Here is a 17302-nt window from a genome sequence, read left to right as displayed (position 1 = left end):
TTACTGAAAATGCATACATTTAATCATATAAACATTAATAACAGATAAACTTCAGTATAATTTTTTAATAGTTTTTGTTTTCAAAACCAAATCAAAGGAAACAGTTTTTTTTATTTTATTATTGTATCAAATTCCCTAAAACGTATAACCCAAAAAAATAAATAAAAACAAATAGAACCACAACTTAAAATGTTCGTTCCTCTTAAAGACTATTACTGATCCATGAAACCAACAACATCAAAGTATCTGAATTTCAAATATTATATATATTAAAAATCCGAGCTTAAAATATTTTAAATTGTATATTTTTATAGTTCTAAGTTAATTTACAGCTAAAAGAAGTTGAATTTTGATATTTTATTCATTTGAGATTTGAATGTATGATTTCCTTGGTAAAAAAAAAAACAACTGTCTAGCTAGTGGGCTACCCACAGGCCATAGGGTAACTGGTGGGGGTAACTCTATCTAAAGCTATAATACGACAGCAAAAGTGGAAGATGTTGCAGTTTTCCAACTTATAGTTTTTTTTCCAACTTACCTTACTATAATCAATTTATTCTACTTTTAAATGACTTTTTTTAAAAAGCTGCATTTTATTATTATCAAGAGAGTACATAGTCGTAATGTAAGATGCAAAACTAAATGCCTTTATTAGTCACTTAATAACACTGATTTAAATAAATTTTGGAGTGTTGCCCAAAAAAAAAAAAAATTTGGAGTATATTCCAAACTTTTCATCTTTTAATTACTGTAAAAAATTCATTATTTACTACAAAAGTAATATTTTTTACATGAATGATGTCGAATAAATACGCAATAGTTTTGTTCTATAAATAATATGTTTTTAATCAAACATTTCAACATATATGAAGTATTACATCGCTATAAAAAGAGCAATGCATATAGTAATACTTACAGATACAATTATAACTAAAGCCATTTTGACTTAGTAGTATATTTTAATTTATAAAATATAGCTAATTGATACTAGTTGTTACGGTGTGTACAGAGCATTAACAAATTGTCTAAAGATACGTATTATAACCCACACACAAATTATTTCTATCGTTATTAGACATTAGTAATAATAGTATCAATCATTTCCCTCATTATTTTTGTTGTTCGTTATACTCTTTACTAATTAGCAAATGAAGTATAACTAATTGTTGTCGTCAGAAGCGAAACAGACTTGTGAATAAACAATGATTAATAAGAAAAATTAGTTTCTTGGACATGCAGTAGAATTATTTATTTCCTTAACATTAATGATTAATACAATGTAGAAATACATAATAATTCTTCGTTATCGTAGTTGGGAAAAAAATAATCAATTAATGATCATGTTTCATGTTATTTGAGTTAATAATGGAGCATATGATAATTGAGTATTTGAGTCATTAATTGTTTTGTTCTTTGAAATGACCAACTAGAATCAACGCGAAAGACACATAGCGCATTTTATGTCACATTATAGTAGTACGGTATATAATTTCTCTATGTTAATTTATTGTGTGCAGTATATTATCATGCGTATACATATATCAGATATAATTGTATAAATAAATCGCACATAATTTCTCTATGTTATTGTATTTTAGTTTTTCATGCGTCATGACGAGCTAAGAAGACACTAAGCATATTCAGGATAGGTTCAAAAAATTGATAGTTCGAATAAAAAAATCTATATTCAATATTCAAAATTTTGAATAATTTAATATAAATGTTAGATTGCATCGTTATAAAAAAAACAATACTTCTTTGGGAATTTTTTAAAAATAATTATTGTTGTAAAACGTTATTTCCATAGTTCTTAATAAAACCGTATAATGTTACTAGTATTCTAAAATCATCACTTAATTCGCATGTCCTCTAAACTACATTTTTTGTCAACTATCCATTTGCTCTAAACTATACACTTGAACATATTCTAATAAATTGTTTAACAGATGTGTAAGAGTTATTAGTTAATGAAAAATTATGTGAATTTGCTACAAAATAATTTTATGGTAGACGATATTGTTGCTATTCTAAAGATGGGTTTGGAGAAAAGAAGAACATCTTTTCTATTCTATCAACGATGAGTATATTTTTGTAAAAAACTATTGTTGTATGTTATTTTTTAAAAAACTATTGTTGTATAATACAGATAATGGTGGAGTGGCAAGTAATTTGAAATGTTGTAATAATATATAGAAGAAAACCCTTCAAACAAAAAAAAGCATATCCTTTTCACCGAACAAAACAGAGCTTATGTTCCCTATTAGTCTCGGGATCTATAAAAACAAGTGAAAAGACAGAATTCGTTAGTTTCCTATGAGATTTATGGTGTCAGAACACGGAAGATTATAATTTTTCTCGAGGAGTTTCTCAAAAAATTATTGTTAAGCAAAGACGAATAAAAAAAACTGACCACGTAAAAAAGAAAGAAATAAAGACAGAAGAGTAGGTCTTAACGTTCCATCTGTTTCCCATGGAGGCTATCTGTCCTTTCTTCTCCTTCCGACCAAACACGTCCTCTTCATCTTTTTTTTTTTTTTTTTTTTTTAAAGAGTAGTTAAGATGTGATGTAATATAATATAATATAGCAAGACAGTCCATAATGTTTCAATAAACAGTATTGTATTATCAACCTTCGTAAGAAAAAAAACTCATGATATTAGACCATCTTTAACGGTAGTATCTGAATATGAGTTTTTCATTCTAAGTGTGAACACAATTTATAATGTGAACACAAATTTCATTAAAAAATATTTTTGAGTAGACAAATTATAAAAGGACAAGTGTCAAATGAGTCTCTCATAAGAGTTCTATAATCTCTAAAACTAGAATCGGTTCTCACCATCTCTCTTACTTTTTCTAATATTTTGATTATTTTATTAGTGAGAAACTCTCCTAAATACTACCACAGATGCTCTTAAGATATAAACAAAAAGTTTTGTGACCAAAAATATGATAAACGTAGTTGAAAGTTCATTAGCGTCAACATTAGTTTAAAATTAGTTTCCTTTGATTGTAGCTATTACAAGTTAATAATATGAATATCTTAAAAGAATTCAAATATTCGGACAAAAATAGTAACAACTATATAGTTCATGAATCCAACCATTGCTCCGACCACTATATAAACCCCTTCCCCCCCACCCCATAACTCTACTCCTCACCAATATATACGCCAATGACCCATAACTCCCACATCCATTTAATCATCTAAACATATATTCTTTTACAATTCGAAAATAAAAAATATTAATAGAAAAATGCCTTCTTGTTCAGTGAGAGAAACTTCGAAATGCATTGTGTATCCGGAGAAGAAGTCCACCGTGTCTGATCTCCGTCTCTCCGTCTCCGATCTCCCTATGCTCTCATGCCATTACATCCAAAAAGGCGTGCTCCTCACGCGCCCTCCTCCTTCCTTCTCCTTCGACGACCTTGTCTCCTCCCTCCGCCGCTCTCTCTCCTCCACTCTCTCTCTCTTCCCTGCTTTAGCCGGCCGTTTCACCACCACTCCTTCCGGCCACATTTACATCACTTGCAACGACGCCGGAGTTGAATTCGTCTCCGCTTCCGCCAAACACGTCGCCGTCTCCGACGTTCTCTCCCCCGGTAAAGACGTCCCTCTTCTCGTCCGCGAGTTTTTCGTCTTCGAGCGTCTCGTCAGCTATAACGGCCACCATAAGCCTCTCGCCGCCGTCCAAGTGACGGAGCTCGACGACGGTGTCTTCGTCGGATGCACCGTTAATCATTCCGTTACAGACGGAACTTCCTTCTGGCACTTCTTCAACACCTTCGCTGACGTCACCAGCGGCGCTTGCAAGATCAAACACCTTCCGGATTTCTCCCGCCACACCGTCTTCGACTCTCCGGCCGTTCTGCCAGTCCCTCCCGGCGGTCCACGTGTAACATTCGACGCCGATCAGCCTCTCCGGGAGAGGATTTTCCATTTCAGCAGAGAAGCGATTTCGAGACTCAAACAGAGGACTAACTACAGAGTTAACGGGATCGAGACGGCCGTTAAAACGGAAGAGATACTCGGGAAAGTGAGCAACGATGGGAGGAAGTTTAACGGTAACGGAGAAGAGGCTAACGGAAAGATAACAAAGGGTTTTTTGAAATCGGATACGAATAAGAAGAATTATGATCGAACGGCTGAGATTTCGTCGTTCCAATCTCTGAGTGCTCAGCTATGGCGATCGGTTACACGAGCAAGGAACCTAGATCCGAGCAAGACGACGACGTTTAGGATGGCGGTCAACTGCCGGCACAGGCTTGAGCCTAAGATGGATCCTTACTACTTCGGAAACGCGATACAGAGCATACCGACGATGGCGTCTGCGGGAGATCTGCTCACTAAAGATCTCCGGTGGTCTGCCGATCAGCTTCACAGGAACGTCGTGGCGCACGACGACGCGACGGTCCGACGGGGAATCGCCGCTTGGGAAAGTGATCCGAGGGTCTTCCCTCTCGGAAATCCAGACGGCGCTTCGATCACCATGGGGAGCTCGCCGAGATTCCCAATGTACGACAACGATTTCGGATGGGGAAAGCCATTAGCGGTGAGGAGCGGCGGAGCGAACAAATTCGACGGGAAGATCTCGGCGTTTCCCGGGAGAGAAGGAAACGGAAGCGTAGATCTGGAAGTAGTTCTGGCGCCGGAAACCATGGCAGGGATTGAGAACGATCCCGAGTTTATGCAATACGTATCTCAAGTCAGTTACGACTGCTGAAAACGACATCGTTTCGCTTTCATCTGATACCCAAAAAAAATAACTCTAAGCCGAAAGAGGAACTGATGATGGCATGGCACTATCAACGGTTGAGATTTATCTACATAATTTTAGATATTTCGATCGAAGGGTTGTAAAACGACGGCGTACTATATAAGTCAATACTGGTCTTTGTTGTATCCTTCACTGGTCACGTTCTTAATGTGACAATTACTGTACATAATCCCGTCTTTTTCAATTCGATAATGGAACCTTTTTTTCTAAAATCATAAACCTGTATATTAAACTCTATTCACTTTTTTTTTTTGTTCTTGATTTTTTTATAGATGAAATAACAAAAAAATTACGGACAGAATAATTGACTTGGGGCCATCTTGATCGTATTGTTTCGGGGAAAGAACCGATTGGCAACATGGGACCCAAGCCATGCTTCTAAGCTATCCACTTGTAGCTGAAGGCCCAAGGCTTTAGTGTGATGATAAATGGGAGTATTTATAGGATAGTGCCTTGTACACTAATATGCATTGTTAGTTAGCCGCGTGACAACGACGACGTAAAGTTCATAATCGTTGGATATATACAATTTTGATAAGTTCATTTGATAGCGTATACTTTGTTTTTATTATATATTTATCAAACCTGTTGATTAGTTCAGTTTTTTTGGGTTCAAATTCACGTTTTCCGAGCCTTAATAGTAACATGCGAAACATAAAAACAAGCTGCTAATCATTTTATACAAAATCAAGAAAAAAAAACAATAGTTTCCTGCATATGTAAAAATAAAAACACAAAGTAGTGATCTAAAAGTACTAAAACCCTAGAGGCCAAAGTCCAAACAAGGTTTTAAACCCACATTAGACATAGATACATATCTTACAACGTCAAGCCCTTTTCATGAACACATAAGCAACAAGCAATCCAAGTATAAGATAAAACACCATTAACCAAACAGAGGATTTTCAGCTTAAATCTTCACATTACAAACCAATTCCTCTTTTATTGCTTCTTCTACGCGTTAACTTCCGGCACCGGAAACAGTCGTTTAACCAACCAATGCACTGGTCCCAAAACCTCAGCTTTCTTCTTCCTCCAGAACCAAATCGCTGCACTGTACTGTTCATTGCGTATCTTTGTCGTTGCTGCTCTCCAATCATACTTCTCGGTTTCTTCTCTTGCCGCTTTTCCAATGATTTCTCTTTTTTCACTGTCGTGTAACAAAGTTCTCAGCTTTGTCACGCAGTCTTCCACATCTCCAGGGTTGAACAAAAACCCTGTTTTGCCCTCCTTGAAACATCAGAAAACAGAAACAAAGAAGCTCAATAATCACCTAAAGCTGAATTTAGAGCAGAGCCGAAATTTTGGATAAAAGATAATTACAAGCATGACATGTTCGGAGAAGTTTTTCCTAATTTAGATATTTCACTGACCTGGTCTTCAGGAATTATATCAGGGATTCCACCGGCACGAGCCGCAACAACGGGAAGTCCGGAAGCCATTGCCTCAAGAACCACAAGGCCAAGTGTCTCTGATTCTGATGGCATCACAAACACATCTCCGCTTGCGTAAGCTTGTGAGAGTTCATCGCCTTGTAACATTCCGGTGAAAACCGCTGGCATCCCGGTAAACAACTTCTCAAGATCCTCTCTTTAAGAAAACCAGATAGATAAGAACAAGAAAACGTTACAATGTTGCGTAAAACTCTTTAGAAAAACAATATTGGCCAATCTTTAACGATATTAGTACTTGTATGGTCCATCTCCAATGAAAGCAATCCGAGCTTCAGGTAATTTGTCCATTACACTGCACACAGATTTCTCAAATTTAGAATATGATACACCACTTAAAAGGAATGAGACCAATTTACAGATACAAAAAAAAAAACCTTTTTAGAAGCTCCAAACTCTTTTCTACGCCGATACGGCCTACATGGATCACTAGTGGCTTTTCTGGTTCGCCATTACTGTTAATTACAAATCATTAAGATTAGCACGGAAAGTATTAATGTTCTGAATCTATAATACAGAAAAGGTATTATATTTTATTCTTGCCTCAGTCTTATACGCATTTCTTGAGAACGGAAACGGGGATTGAAGCTTTCTGAATCGACACCCTTGTTCCAAAGTCGAAGTTGATTGGCTTCAAGATATAATAAAAAGGAACGATGTTAGTTTTTAACAATCACAGAGTTTGTATGATAATGTAATGTTTTATCTTTCTTCACCTGCAGTTGCACCAGCTGCTATAAGATCTTTTCCAATGGCAGCGGAGGGAACTAATGTAAGATCAGCCGCTCTGTGAAGAAATCCTGATAAAAGCTTATTCAAGTTTAGTTACATAATAGTTAACAATAACCGGAAAAAAAAGAAAGAAGGAAATTTTGACATTTGAGAAAGAGAGTTTACATACTTATTACTGACCACATTGGTTGGACCAACCAACTAAAAGTGTATCTTGGGATGTATCTGCAAATCAACACAAGCTTAATCTTCAGAAACATCTCGTTAATTCCCAAGTTAGAAACAAATAATTTCTGACAACAATTCAACTGAGGGAGATAAGAAGCTTACACAGGGACGTGCGTATGGTAAGACATTACTATTGGTACAGATAGCATTTTTGCTATTGCCAGAGCACCAAAAACCTGAAAATGTAGTCAATTGTGAATTGTTAAGAACTTTACTGTTTCTAGTGATGTGAATTCTAAGGGCCTTACCATTATCCCGGGAGATGAAGCGTGAATTATGTCAGGCTTAAACCGAGCAATTTCTGAGATTATTCTTGGACTAAGCGCAAGCGACAGGGGAACCTTTTGGTACCAAGGGCACGGGAAGCTGCAGAACAGAACGAAAAATTAGCAATGAAGCTAAATCGAGAACATCTATAGAGTTTTTTTAGTCAGCAGAATGTAGCTACCTTCTTGATCCAATGACTTTGGCTCCATAAAACTCTTCGGGAACACCTTCATGTGTCGTTACGACTATAACCTGTTCAGCACAACAGTTTAATCAGGTTTAAAAAAAAAAAAGTGGGTGCAGTTTTCATTTGAAGGATTCGATACTTTATTACACAAGAAAAGAACAAACCTCGTCTCCCATTTCACGAAGATACCTAATGAAATTCTGGAATCTATTTTTGTATCCAGAGACATAGCTGCAAAATTAAGACGAAGTTAAGTGTAATATAACAACATAACAACATCCAGATGTTAAGAAAGCTTATGATCAATAAAATTTAGCCATAGATGCATATGAGAAAGAATAAAAAAATATCCTGATCCATATCAGACACTTTGAGCTCAAAACTCTATGGATGAAATTGGTTCCAGAAGGATCTGTAATATGGTAAAAGTCTCGAATTTAGTACTACAAATTCGGCGTAGAGTACGAATACACACATCTAAAAAAGTGTGCTATGATGATCATTGGAAAATACATCTCAGGAAAGTCAACCAAGGAAGGATCGTAAGAATTCTTTTTCACGCAGACATTTCGTCGAACACAAAACAGGCAAGACACTCTGTAGAAGGGTCAAAGCACCAAATAACACAAGACTTACGCAAACGGCGAAGGCTCAACAAAGAGAGCAATTCTCCTCGGCTTGGAGTAGGACTCAGGATCGAGAAGCGGAGCCTCAATCTCCGATTCGTCTTCTTCCCTAACTTCTGTAATTGTCATATCGTTTGACCCAGAGGCAGAAACCAGCTCGCGCCTACTCTCTTCGCCGAGGAGCTTACGTTTCTTGCGAATCAAGCTAATGGGTATTCTCTGGGGACAAGAAGCACCGAAGGAAACAGGGGAATTAGCAAAAGAACACCTGGGGGAACAAGTGGTTGCAGAGAAAGAAGGAGAAGAAGAACAAGTGTTGCTAGGAAGAAAAGGAGGAGTTAGAGAGAGATTTATAGAGAGAGAAGAAAGGGTCATGACTTTTTATTTTACAAAGCTTAAATTAATAATTTTTGACGATTTGGGTGTCGTAAAATCGATTAAAACAGAAACATCAGAAGGAAAAAATCAGTTTTTTTTTTTCGGGGGAGAAGGAATCTGAAGAGGAAGAAAGAGTAAATAAAAGGGATAAAAGGGATATCCGCTTTGTGAGGCAGGAGACAGATCAGCATTATACGAAACGTTTTTAAGCATATGCTTCATTTTGATGTGTTGTCTTGTTTCTATTTATTTTATTTAATTTAAACTATTTTCTGGAGCCAAAAACACTTGTTCTCTACATTCTTCTGTTTTTTGGTTTAATAAAAATGGGAAGTTTAAGAAATATTATATTCTTATGAATTTACCTTTCCATCTGAATTGAGTGACTCGAATTTGATAGTGAATCATGTCGTTTTAACGGTTTATATGAAACTCATGTGGTTAATTACAAAATGTAAACACACGTTCAGATAATCATGCTATCGATTTGATATTTATAGAAACTAATTCCAGTTTGGGTTACAGACTAGTTACTAATGAGACAAATCTTTGGAGAAGCGGCCAACATATTCGCATTACTTACTCCCACCGATATTCTTTTTAGAAAAACCATGTCCACATTGTTGGCTGACTCCATGATATTTTGAGAGACTATTGTAATAATTTATAAAAAGAAGTCTAATTTATATGGATCCTTCGCACCAAATGCTCATTTAATCAAATAAACTGATTAAGAAACACGACTTTTTGTTAAGTATTATAGTAAGTTTTTATTATTGTGCCGAATGTTTAACGATGATGATAGTTGTATTTTGCAACAATCACAATAACGTAGTTCTCAAGACAAAAACTTGACTTTGTTATTTTGGTCAATGGATTTCGTTACCTATATCAAATCATTAGCCACGCTAATTATCTCGATAATCCAATTACTTGTAGAACTCCAATTACTTGTAGATCGAAATGACATACTCAAGTCAAATCAATACGCCAAGACAACCTTATAGACAAGATTTTTATATTGTTAAACAGATGCAATAAAACAAAAGGGACAAAACTAGAGATATATGGTATCGGAAATTTATTCCATTGAATATTCGCTTCACGTATAAGCATCTGCATGTGGAAGATCCAACTTGAAGAACTGTAATTTTTCTGAATTATCAATAATTTCTGGTTTTTCGGTTTATTTTATTTTTGAAGGTTAGAGTCAGCAATAATTTAACGAGATGTAACTTGTCTCTTTTCTTTCTAATGTGGTGTTATACTCGATTCAAAATTTACGTAACTGGAAAAAGAATTCTTCTCCACGCTAGTCTTCAATTTACGAAGGTAATAGTGAATCTTTCTAACAATTGATTACTATTTACTCGACGAAAACATGATTACAGTACTTTCAAGTTCAAGGTTTCTATATTTGATTTGTTTGTTTAGTAGAAAAACCTTGTCAAGCGGATGATCCAAAAATCTACTACAGCAGATGGGCTAATCTAGCCCCATATTACTGTTAGTAGGCTCAGATGTGGGCTATATTTTCTTTGTTCTATTGGCCCAAATATGATTAGAGTTGGCTCTGACGTGGGTTACAAAAAGATAAATAAAAAGAGAAGCTATCACTTTTTAATTTACGAAACTAATGATAATTCAGTATCATAAAGGAAAGATAGCCGCATATCAACAGGTGAATTAGGGTTCTTCGTTCTTTGCAAAGGTCTGTCTTTTCCGACGATTTTGATCCTGTTTGATTTCTCAAATCTCAACCAATGTGTCTAAAAGCAACCAAAGTATATGTTCACATATGGGAAGAATTTGTGAATTGCCCGACGATTTACTGGTGACAATTTTGTCATTCGTTACGACAAAAGAGGTAGTGGCTACGAGTATTTGGTCAAAAAGATGGCGTCCAGTTTGGAAAAAGGCTCTAAATCTTGATAGTGAGTGTGTAGAGCTGTGTGCCATATGCTCTCTCGATTGTTTCTCTTTTATACTACTGCATACCCATAAAGTGCGAGTTCTCAGGTTCAAACAACATAGATGTTGTCCCAACCTTTTGGGAGAAAACTGGAAGGAGCCGAATTTTGTTCCTCTAAATTTGTTTTCGAGTGTGGAAGCTGTTGAGTGGATTGGGTATCAAGGAAGAGAGAAAACAGAGAGAAGAGAGCAGTGATCTACATCTTACATAATGCTCGCTGCCTAAAGACGCTGACTGTTACACCTGCAATATCCAACACGTATGGCGACAACACCTTCATACTGGCTAAGTTAGAGTGCACCCGGATGCTTTCTAAGAGAGTTAATGTTTCACTTATACGTTAATTTGTGCATGCGCACCGGGCTAAGGTCTCATTCAACATCAAATCTCCCTGTGTTTTAGCTTTTGTTTATTAAACCTTTTATTTAATGAATATTAAACCTAATTTGGTTATAAAAAACAAACGAAATAATAGTACTATTTTTAGAACAAATTTTAAATAATATTAAGATACAGTTATGTAGGAGTTAATTTAAACAATCAAAACTTCCTGTGTCTATATATATGACAAGAGAGAGGACATATATAATGAATGGGAACCCACACTGGGGTAGGACCCCTAATATTTCACCTAAAAAACACAAAGCTGATAACAATGACAAGAAAATAATGAATCTAATTTTTTTTTTTGGTCTAATTTAAAATAATGCATATGAAATATTCTTACTCATCTCGTTTTTATTTTGAACTTTCTTTTTGTTAATAGTATTACTTAATTTTACTCTTTACTTTAAACCTTTTCACTCGTCTTACTTTTGACTCAGTTTTAGAAAAAAAAAATCACATCGTCTTCATAGAAAAATCACAAGCTAATGGGATAAAAATGAGAAGTCAAGAATCAATAATATTTTCTTTTATAATTATATTCTCCCCACCATTATTCTTCATCAAGACACCTCTCCCCATAAATACTCTTCAAAACCTCACACGTCTCAATTTGTTTCTCTTTCTCTCTCGCTCTCTCTTTCTCTAGCTCAGACATATTTATCGATAAAGTTTCAGACAAGAATATGTCTCGAAGAGCATGCAAAAGAGTTAGCTTTAGTCCGGACCCGGAAGCAAACGAAGAACCGATCTACCCAACACACAACGGCCTCAGCTCATCGCGTCATGGTCGTCGGAGAATCAACTTAAGAATTTTCAGTTTCGGCGTCAGAAGTTCGCCGGCACCGAAGAGATTACTCCGTCGTATTGGAGCCAGCGTCACCAAAACGCTGCGTTTTATGTCCTTGGGAAGGAAGACTGCTAAGGCCAAGTCGACGCCGTTTTCTTCTTCGAGAAACGTTTCCTCGTCTTCGTCTTTGTCTTGTTCCTCGTCCTCGTACTCTTCTTCGTCTATATATCTGGTGAAGTCAAAGTCTGTAAACGAATCAGAGTCTCACCGTGCAGAAGCCATTGAGGACTGCATCGAGTTCTTAAACTCTTCTTCGTCTCTGTCGAGATCAAACTCGATCTCTGCGTGGTCTTGCTAAAAAAACGCCATTTTTTAATTGGTAATGTAAAAGATTCTTAATTGGGAGTTGCATAGGTCCGTTGATTTAATTAGCTAGCTAGTGATTACAAAAAGTTATAATTCCCGTCTTCTTTTCAAGTTTCGTTACCAACTTAATACTTCTTTGGCAAAAATATATTTCGACAAAATAAAATCACAACTAAGGTTTATTTCGTAATTTAGGAGTTCATGACGTCGTTTATTTACATTATCGTGTTGTTCATAAGTCATACCGTTCACATCTATGTTCAGTCCAAGTTGTGTATCTTTCGAATTTCAATGAACCACATGAATCGTTCAACTTCGTGATTCCTTCATAAGTAATATTATTACGTTCGAACTACAAATTAATTAAAATTTTTTTTATTCTTATGCAAAAAGAAATAGAAGAAAAACAAAAAGGAAGTGGCCCAGTTTAGAATTCAAAAAGAGCGGTCGAAATCAAAGGACCATAAGAATAAGACAGAGAAACCTTCTTCTTTATTGACCCAATATTTTATGTCTTCCTAGCAGAGAAAATAAAAAGCAATTGGATTTAAACTTCCCATTCTATCTATAGTAAATAAAATATTAAAATAAGTTCATCATAACAAACATTAAGCGTTGCAGAAAGTGTAGGTCCCTGAACACTACTACAGCCTTTTAAAGAATCCAATGAAAAGCTTTCTTCTTTTTCTTTGTTTGTATTACCCTCAAGAGTCTCGGGTGCTTTGTGTTGAAGCTTTCTTGAGCTCTAGAGCTCGTTTATAAGGGGGTGCGATCGGAGGCTGAACCGGGTCCAAACTCTGGTATAATGATCCATTTGCTTCTTTTGGGAGTGGGTAAGACCGGTCTGAGTCATAACCGGTTAAGTCACCACATGCCAAGAATGGAATATAAACTTTGTTGGGTCCTTCAAGCCAACCACTACTGCAATCTGCAGAGTACCAAGAAAACAGAAAATCTCAAAAACAGTAACAAAACAAAATCTCTTTTTGAAGCCGACGTAACAATCAAGAAGATTTCTCTGTCTTTCCTAAAATGTTAAATTCACATGAAGAGAGCATTTTGTAGGTGAGAGTTAGGCTGAGAAAGAGTAAATTGAAAGTGTACTACTCAACAATGGACAAGTTAGTTGTGTCTAACTTGAAGAGCTTCTGATTTTGAAGATCAAGTTAAGAGATTTTTACCCTGATCACTTCCACCTGAAGGGGTTCCGACTTTCTCCAGGAGACGATGCAGATCTTTCGGGTTAAATCCTTCTGGTGGAGAGTAATTTTCGCAGACAGCAAAAGCCTCTATAACAACAAATTTGAGAAATACAATCAGAATTTTTTTTAAAAAGCAACATTTTACATCTTTGATGATTATCCGTAAATGTAAACAAATCATAGTTGCATCACGTGAAAGTTATATACTCTGTTACCTATACTAGAATTTCGGCTGCTTTTCGGTTTCGCAAAAGTTACAGTTGGGAAAAACAACTTCAGCTACACATATAAAAGCAGATAACTGTATATTAGTAAAAGCAAATGTCAATTTCATAAACTCATAAGCACAATATTGAAAACTTACCTGACAATACAAGAGACTTGTATCTTTTCCACGGAAAATCTTCGCAATAAATTTTCCACCTTCTTTAAGAATATGGGTTACAATTGTTAAGCCCTGACGAAAAAAAAGTAGTTCTTTTCGTTATATTTATGTTATCGATAAAACAAATGCTTCAGGTTTATGCTAAATTTGTTCAAGCATGACACACGGGTTCTTGTAACAGAAACCAAGCAACGTACCGCTAGAATGAGTTGGGACTGTACAAATTCATCCATGTCATGCAAACCGGTAACTGCAAACCACATTGTGGAAGGCTTTATTTCGATAGCATGTGGTAAGAAATTGAGCGGTGAAAAAGATTATAACTACAGTTTTACCATCCGGAGCACCATCACAAACAACCAGGTCAGCCTTGCAACCGTCAAAGTGTCTAATGACCTTGAGAGAAAATCGAAAAAAGGTAAGTCCTAGAAACAAACACAAACTTCAAGGATAAGGGAAGTGGAATAAAGAGATGCAAATAAATCTAAGAGATATGAGTTGAGAGAAAATTTCACCACTTGGGCAGTCCGAGCATTAGTTATGTCCCCTTGAACCTGAATGACACCTTCGATTGGAGCCATAGGCTGCAAATCTATGGCCACTATGAGAGGAAGATCTCCTTCTCTGCAAAGTGTTTCAGCAGCAAGAAATCAGTCCGACTTTATCAACAAGTGTGAATTACTAAACGAACATAGTTAAACAGTTGAAGAAAAACAATACTTTGACTCAGTTGAAGACTTTGCAGGAAGATACAACTGACGACTCAAGACCTACAAATGAGGTGCACTGATAAATTCAGAACATTCGTCATAGTGATAATCTGAAAAATAGTTCTACTTCAGCTATATACTTTCTGAACAGTTTCTACTTTCTTCTATAAGAGAATCGCTAAGTTAGAATGGCATGAATAAAATCGAATTCAAGATCACCATACCTGACTCCAGCTACCAGGTGCAGCACATAAATCAACAACCCTCTTCACGCCTGCATAATATAAAGAAGACAAATAGGGGAAGTTTACATGGTCGTTTTTTTATATCTCACACTGTTCAGCTACAAATTCTTCGCTTAAAGTGCTGCATTCATTAAACTAGTAGACGGTTTGTGTGACACTGACTTGGTTACGTCCAAAAAAAAAAGATAAAGGATTCAGCGATCACCTGCAAAAATGTTGAATTCCTCATCAATCTGAAGAAGCTTAAACGCACTTCTCGCACGCCATCCTTCTTCTTTGGCTTTTCGATAGTAGATATCCTGTAAACGTACAATAATCATATACCCAGAGAAATATGCAATTTTTACTTTTATGCTCCAATAAAAAAAAATTCATTCAAGAGGCATACACATATATACATACCCTTTTGTCCCGAGAAGCCTTTCCCATGTCTTCTAAAGAAGAAGAAAAAAAAATCAGAGAAAACTAGAGAAAACTAAAGAGACAGAGATAAGTTAAGTCACAGGGGTGTCTCAGAGGCATTCCATCAAACACATTAAGGGCAACAAAGAAATCTCTGCAAGACTAACAATTTCGGGATTAAATGGATATACAAGATTTATAATGGAAAACCCGTCCACTTACCGCGCAAAAACAGCTATCTATCTGAAGAGTAGCAACAAACCAGAACTTCAAAGACAAAGTGAAGGAGACTTATGCGTGAGAAAGTTTTATCTGTGCCCTAACAATTTGGAAGCATACGGAATTGAGTTACCAAAAATGGTATCCGTCCTATTATTGGGCCTGAGCCCAATTATTTATTGATGGAAATTACTACTTACATACGTAAAACCTGTCCGTATCTAATTTCGACAGTTGGCCCATGTAAAATTCTTGACTTTTCAAGTTTTTTCCTTCCTTCTTCAATTTTAAAAGAACTTTTTTTTTTGCTATTTTTTTGTTTAAAGAACTTTCAAAACTGAATTGATGATATATGAAGACATCTATAATTCTTTTAGTTTTATTTACTAGCAAAAATAGCAGTGGATTCCTACCACATCCCAAGGACATTGGGTGCCAATCTTGTTAAAGAAAAATCACATCCATTGATTGATTTCAGATTTGGATATCACTTTACGATTATAAACAGTCATTAACCCCACTCTAATGGAAAATATTTTCTTACAATATGAAAAATATATATGAACGTTTGCGGAAGAAAAGGAGAAAAGGATTAAAAGTATAGTAATATCGTATTTAAATGAGTGTAACTAAGAGAGAAAAAAATATTTCAAAAAAATATATTCTATATCCAGTAAAAGAAAAAGAGTACACGATCAAAACTTGTGTACGTATATAACCGTTAGAAATGTTAGTATAATACGTTTTGGAGTCAGCATGCAAAAACTCTTTGCAAGTAATAATGAAGAAATAGATCCTTTCAAGTTTCAACGAATTGATATGCCAACAATATGAATGGTCGGTCGATCTAATGTAATGGTTTCACTTCACACAACTATATACTGTATTTATCCCTTAGACGTTTGTCTTGTCTCCCACCCACTTTTGTATCAAAATCTTCTACAAGATTTCCCTTCTCGATCTTTCTCCTAAACAGTTCCCGAAATTTTTAAATTTGTATTCCCTCTAATTTTCCTACTATAATCGCAAGTATAAAAATACTAGATTCTAATAAAAACGAGTAAATTAAAAAATACTATCTATGTTGACTAATTTTTCAAGTGATAATTAATCAGCTCTTATTTTAAAATTTCGTTATAATCAAAAATATCTTCGAGTAACATATTTGAAAAAATTAGTTTTTCATTTCATACAGTGTTTTGAAATTGATAGACACTAGTAATCTGATGAGTTAAGTTGAGTCGAAGAATGAAATCAGAGGGGTAAAACTGGAAAATATGCTTCTTTTGTGTGTTGCCAAACACACTGAAAGCCCAAAAACTTTGGTACATACATAACACATGCGTACCCATGACGAAATCGAATGTTTTTAAAGTCTAAACCGATCCGACCCCATCGGTTTGAAAAGATGATTGTGATTTTAGGATCTGACGGTACGGAGATGGCGAGTGCACAGTGAATAAACAGAGACACGCGTAGAGGAACATGAACAGCCAAGTGGGGTTCAGTGGCTTAATGACGCGCGTGGGGTTTGCTTTAAACGCGTGATTTATTTTTTTAAGACTGTTCCCTGAATGAAAGGCTCAGCTCAAGCCGCCGTCATTTTATTACACTCTCACTCTCTGATTTTTTTTTTCTTTAGGAAGTAAGAAAACTTTTATGAAAAACAAAAATATATATATGTTATTAAAAAAACGAATGTGCACTTCGAAGAAGTTTACAAAAACAAAAAAAAAGTATAGTATTAGAATAATAATACGTACACTAGGAAAATAGTACTGAAAACTATCAATAAGTAACATAGGAGATATGTGTTTTGTAAAGTGAACACATAAAAATTTTAACCAATTGTGACAAATTTAATTCCACTAAATCTAATATAGATTATAACTAATTTTTAAAACAATTAACAAAATGAGTAGAGTTTTCAGAAAAAGAAAATGAGTACAAAGGTGGTATAATAAATTTAAGGGAGTGTTT

The 17302-nt window shown here is 35.4% G+C and overlaps 4 protein-coding genes across 5 annotated transcripts; 2 read left to right on the top strand and 2 right to left on the bottom strand.

Annotated features, from left to right (window-relative positions):
* Window positions 1–3159: 3159 nt before the first annotated feature.
* Window positions 3160–4990, top strand: LOC18019467 (uncharacterized acetyltransferase At3g50280). The gene has a single exon (XM_006398581.2). It carries the CDS (start codon window positions 3258–3260, stop codon window positions 4722–4724), a length of 1467 nt encoding a protein of 488 aa, XP_006398644.1. The 5' UTR covers window positions 3160–3257; the 3' UTR covers window positions 4725–4990.
* Window positions 4991–5433: 443 nt separating this feature from the next.
* LOC18019466 (sulfoquinovosyl transferase SQD2) lies at window positions 5434–8784 on the bottom strand. Its single transcript, XM_006398580.2, has 12 exons — window positions 8280–8784; window positions 7808–7874; window positions 7638–7708; window positions 7438–7555; window positions 7292–7365; window positions 7131–7186; window positions 6946–7029; window positions 6773–6860; window positions 6607–6684; window positions 6468–6524; window positions 6152–6368; window positions 5434–6008 (listed from the first exon to the last, which is right to left on the bottom strand). The coding sequence occupies exons 1-12, from the start codon at window positions 8642–8644 to the stop codon at window positions 5733–5735; spliced, it is 1551 nt and encodes a 516-aa protein (XP_006398643.1). The 5' UTR covers window positions 8645–8784; the 3' UTR covers window positions 5434–5732.
* A 2844-nt stretch (window positions 8785–11628) lies between these two features.
* LOC18019465 lies at window positions 11629–12350 on the top strand. Its single transcript, XM_006398579.2, has one exon. The coding sequence runs from the start codon at window positions 11690–11692 to the stop codon at window positions 12149–12151; it is 462 nt and encodes a 153-aa protein (XP_006398642.1). The 5' UTR covers window positions 11629–11689; the 3' UTR covers window positions 12152–12350.
* A 353-nt stretch (window positions 12351–12703) lies between these two features.
* LOC18019464 (putative tRNA (cytidine(32)/guanosine(34)-2'-O)-methyltransferase) lies at window positions 12704–15437 on the bottom strand. Of its 2 annotated transcripts, none has more exons than XM_006398578.2 (12): window positions 15326–15437; window positions 15104–15132; window positions 14907–15000; window positions 14681–14730; window positions 14467–14516; window positions 14262–14370; window positions 14082–14142; window positions 13944–13996; window positions 13726–13818; window positions 13577–13640; window positions 13341–13448; window positions 12704–13087 (listed from the first exon to the last, which is right to left on the bottom strand). In XM_006398578.2, the coding sequence occupies exons 2-12, from the start codon at window positions 15128–15130 to the stop codon at window positions 12864–12866; spliced, it is 933 nt and encodes a 310-aa protein (XP_006398641.1). In that variant the 5' UTR covers window positions 15131–15132; window positions 15326–15437; the 3' UTR covers window positions 12704–12863. The 2 variants fall into 2 exon arrangements, with proteins under 2 accessions (XP_006398641.1, XP_006398640.1); XM_006398577.2 differs by having other exon boundaries at window positions 15104–15135; window positions 15326–15409.
* Between the last annotated feature and the right edge of the window lie 1865 nt (window positions 15438–17302).

Source organism: Eutrema salsugineum, unplaced genomic scaffold (genome assembly GCF_000478725.1).
Source record: "Eutrema salsugineum unplaced genomic scaffold, Eutsalg1_0 scaffold_2, whole genome shotgun sequence".
NCBI lineage: Eukaryota > Viridiplantae > Streptophyta > Magnoliopsida > Brassicales > Brassicaceae > Eutrema > Eutrema salsugineum.
Note: the sequence above shows the minus strand (reverse complement) of the source record. Positions and strands in the feature narration are given on the sequence as shown.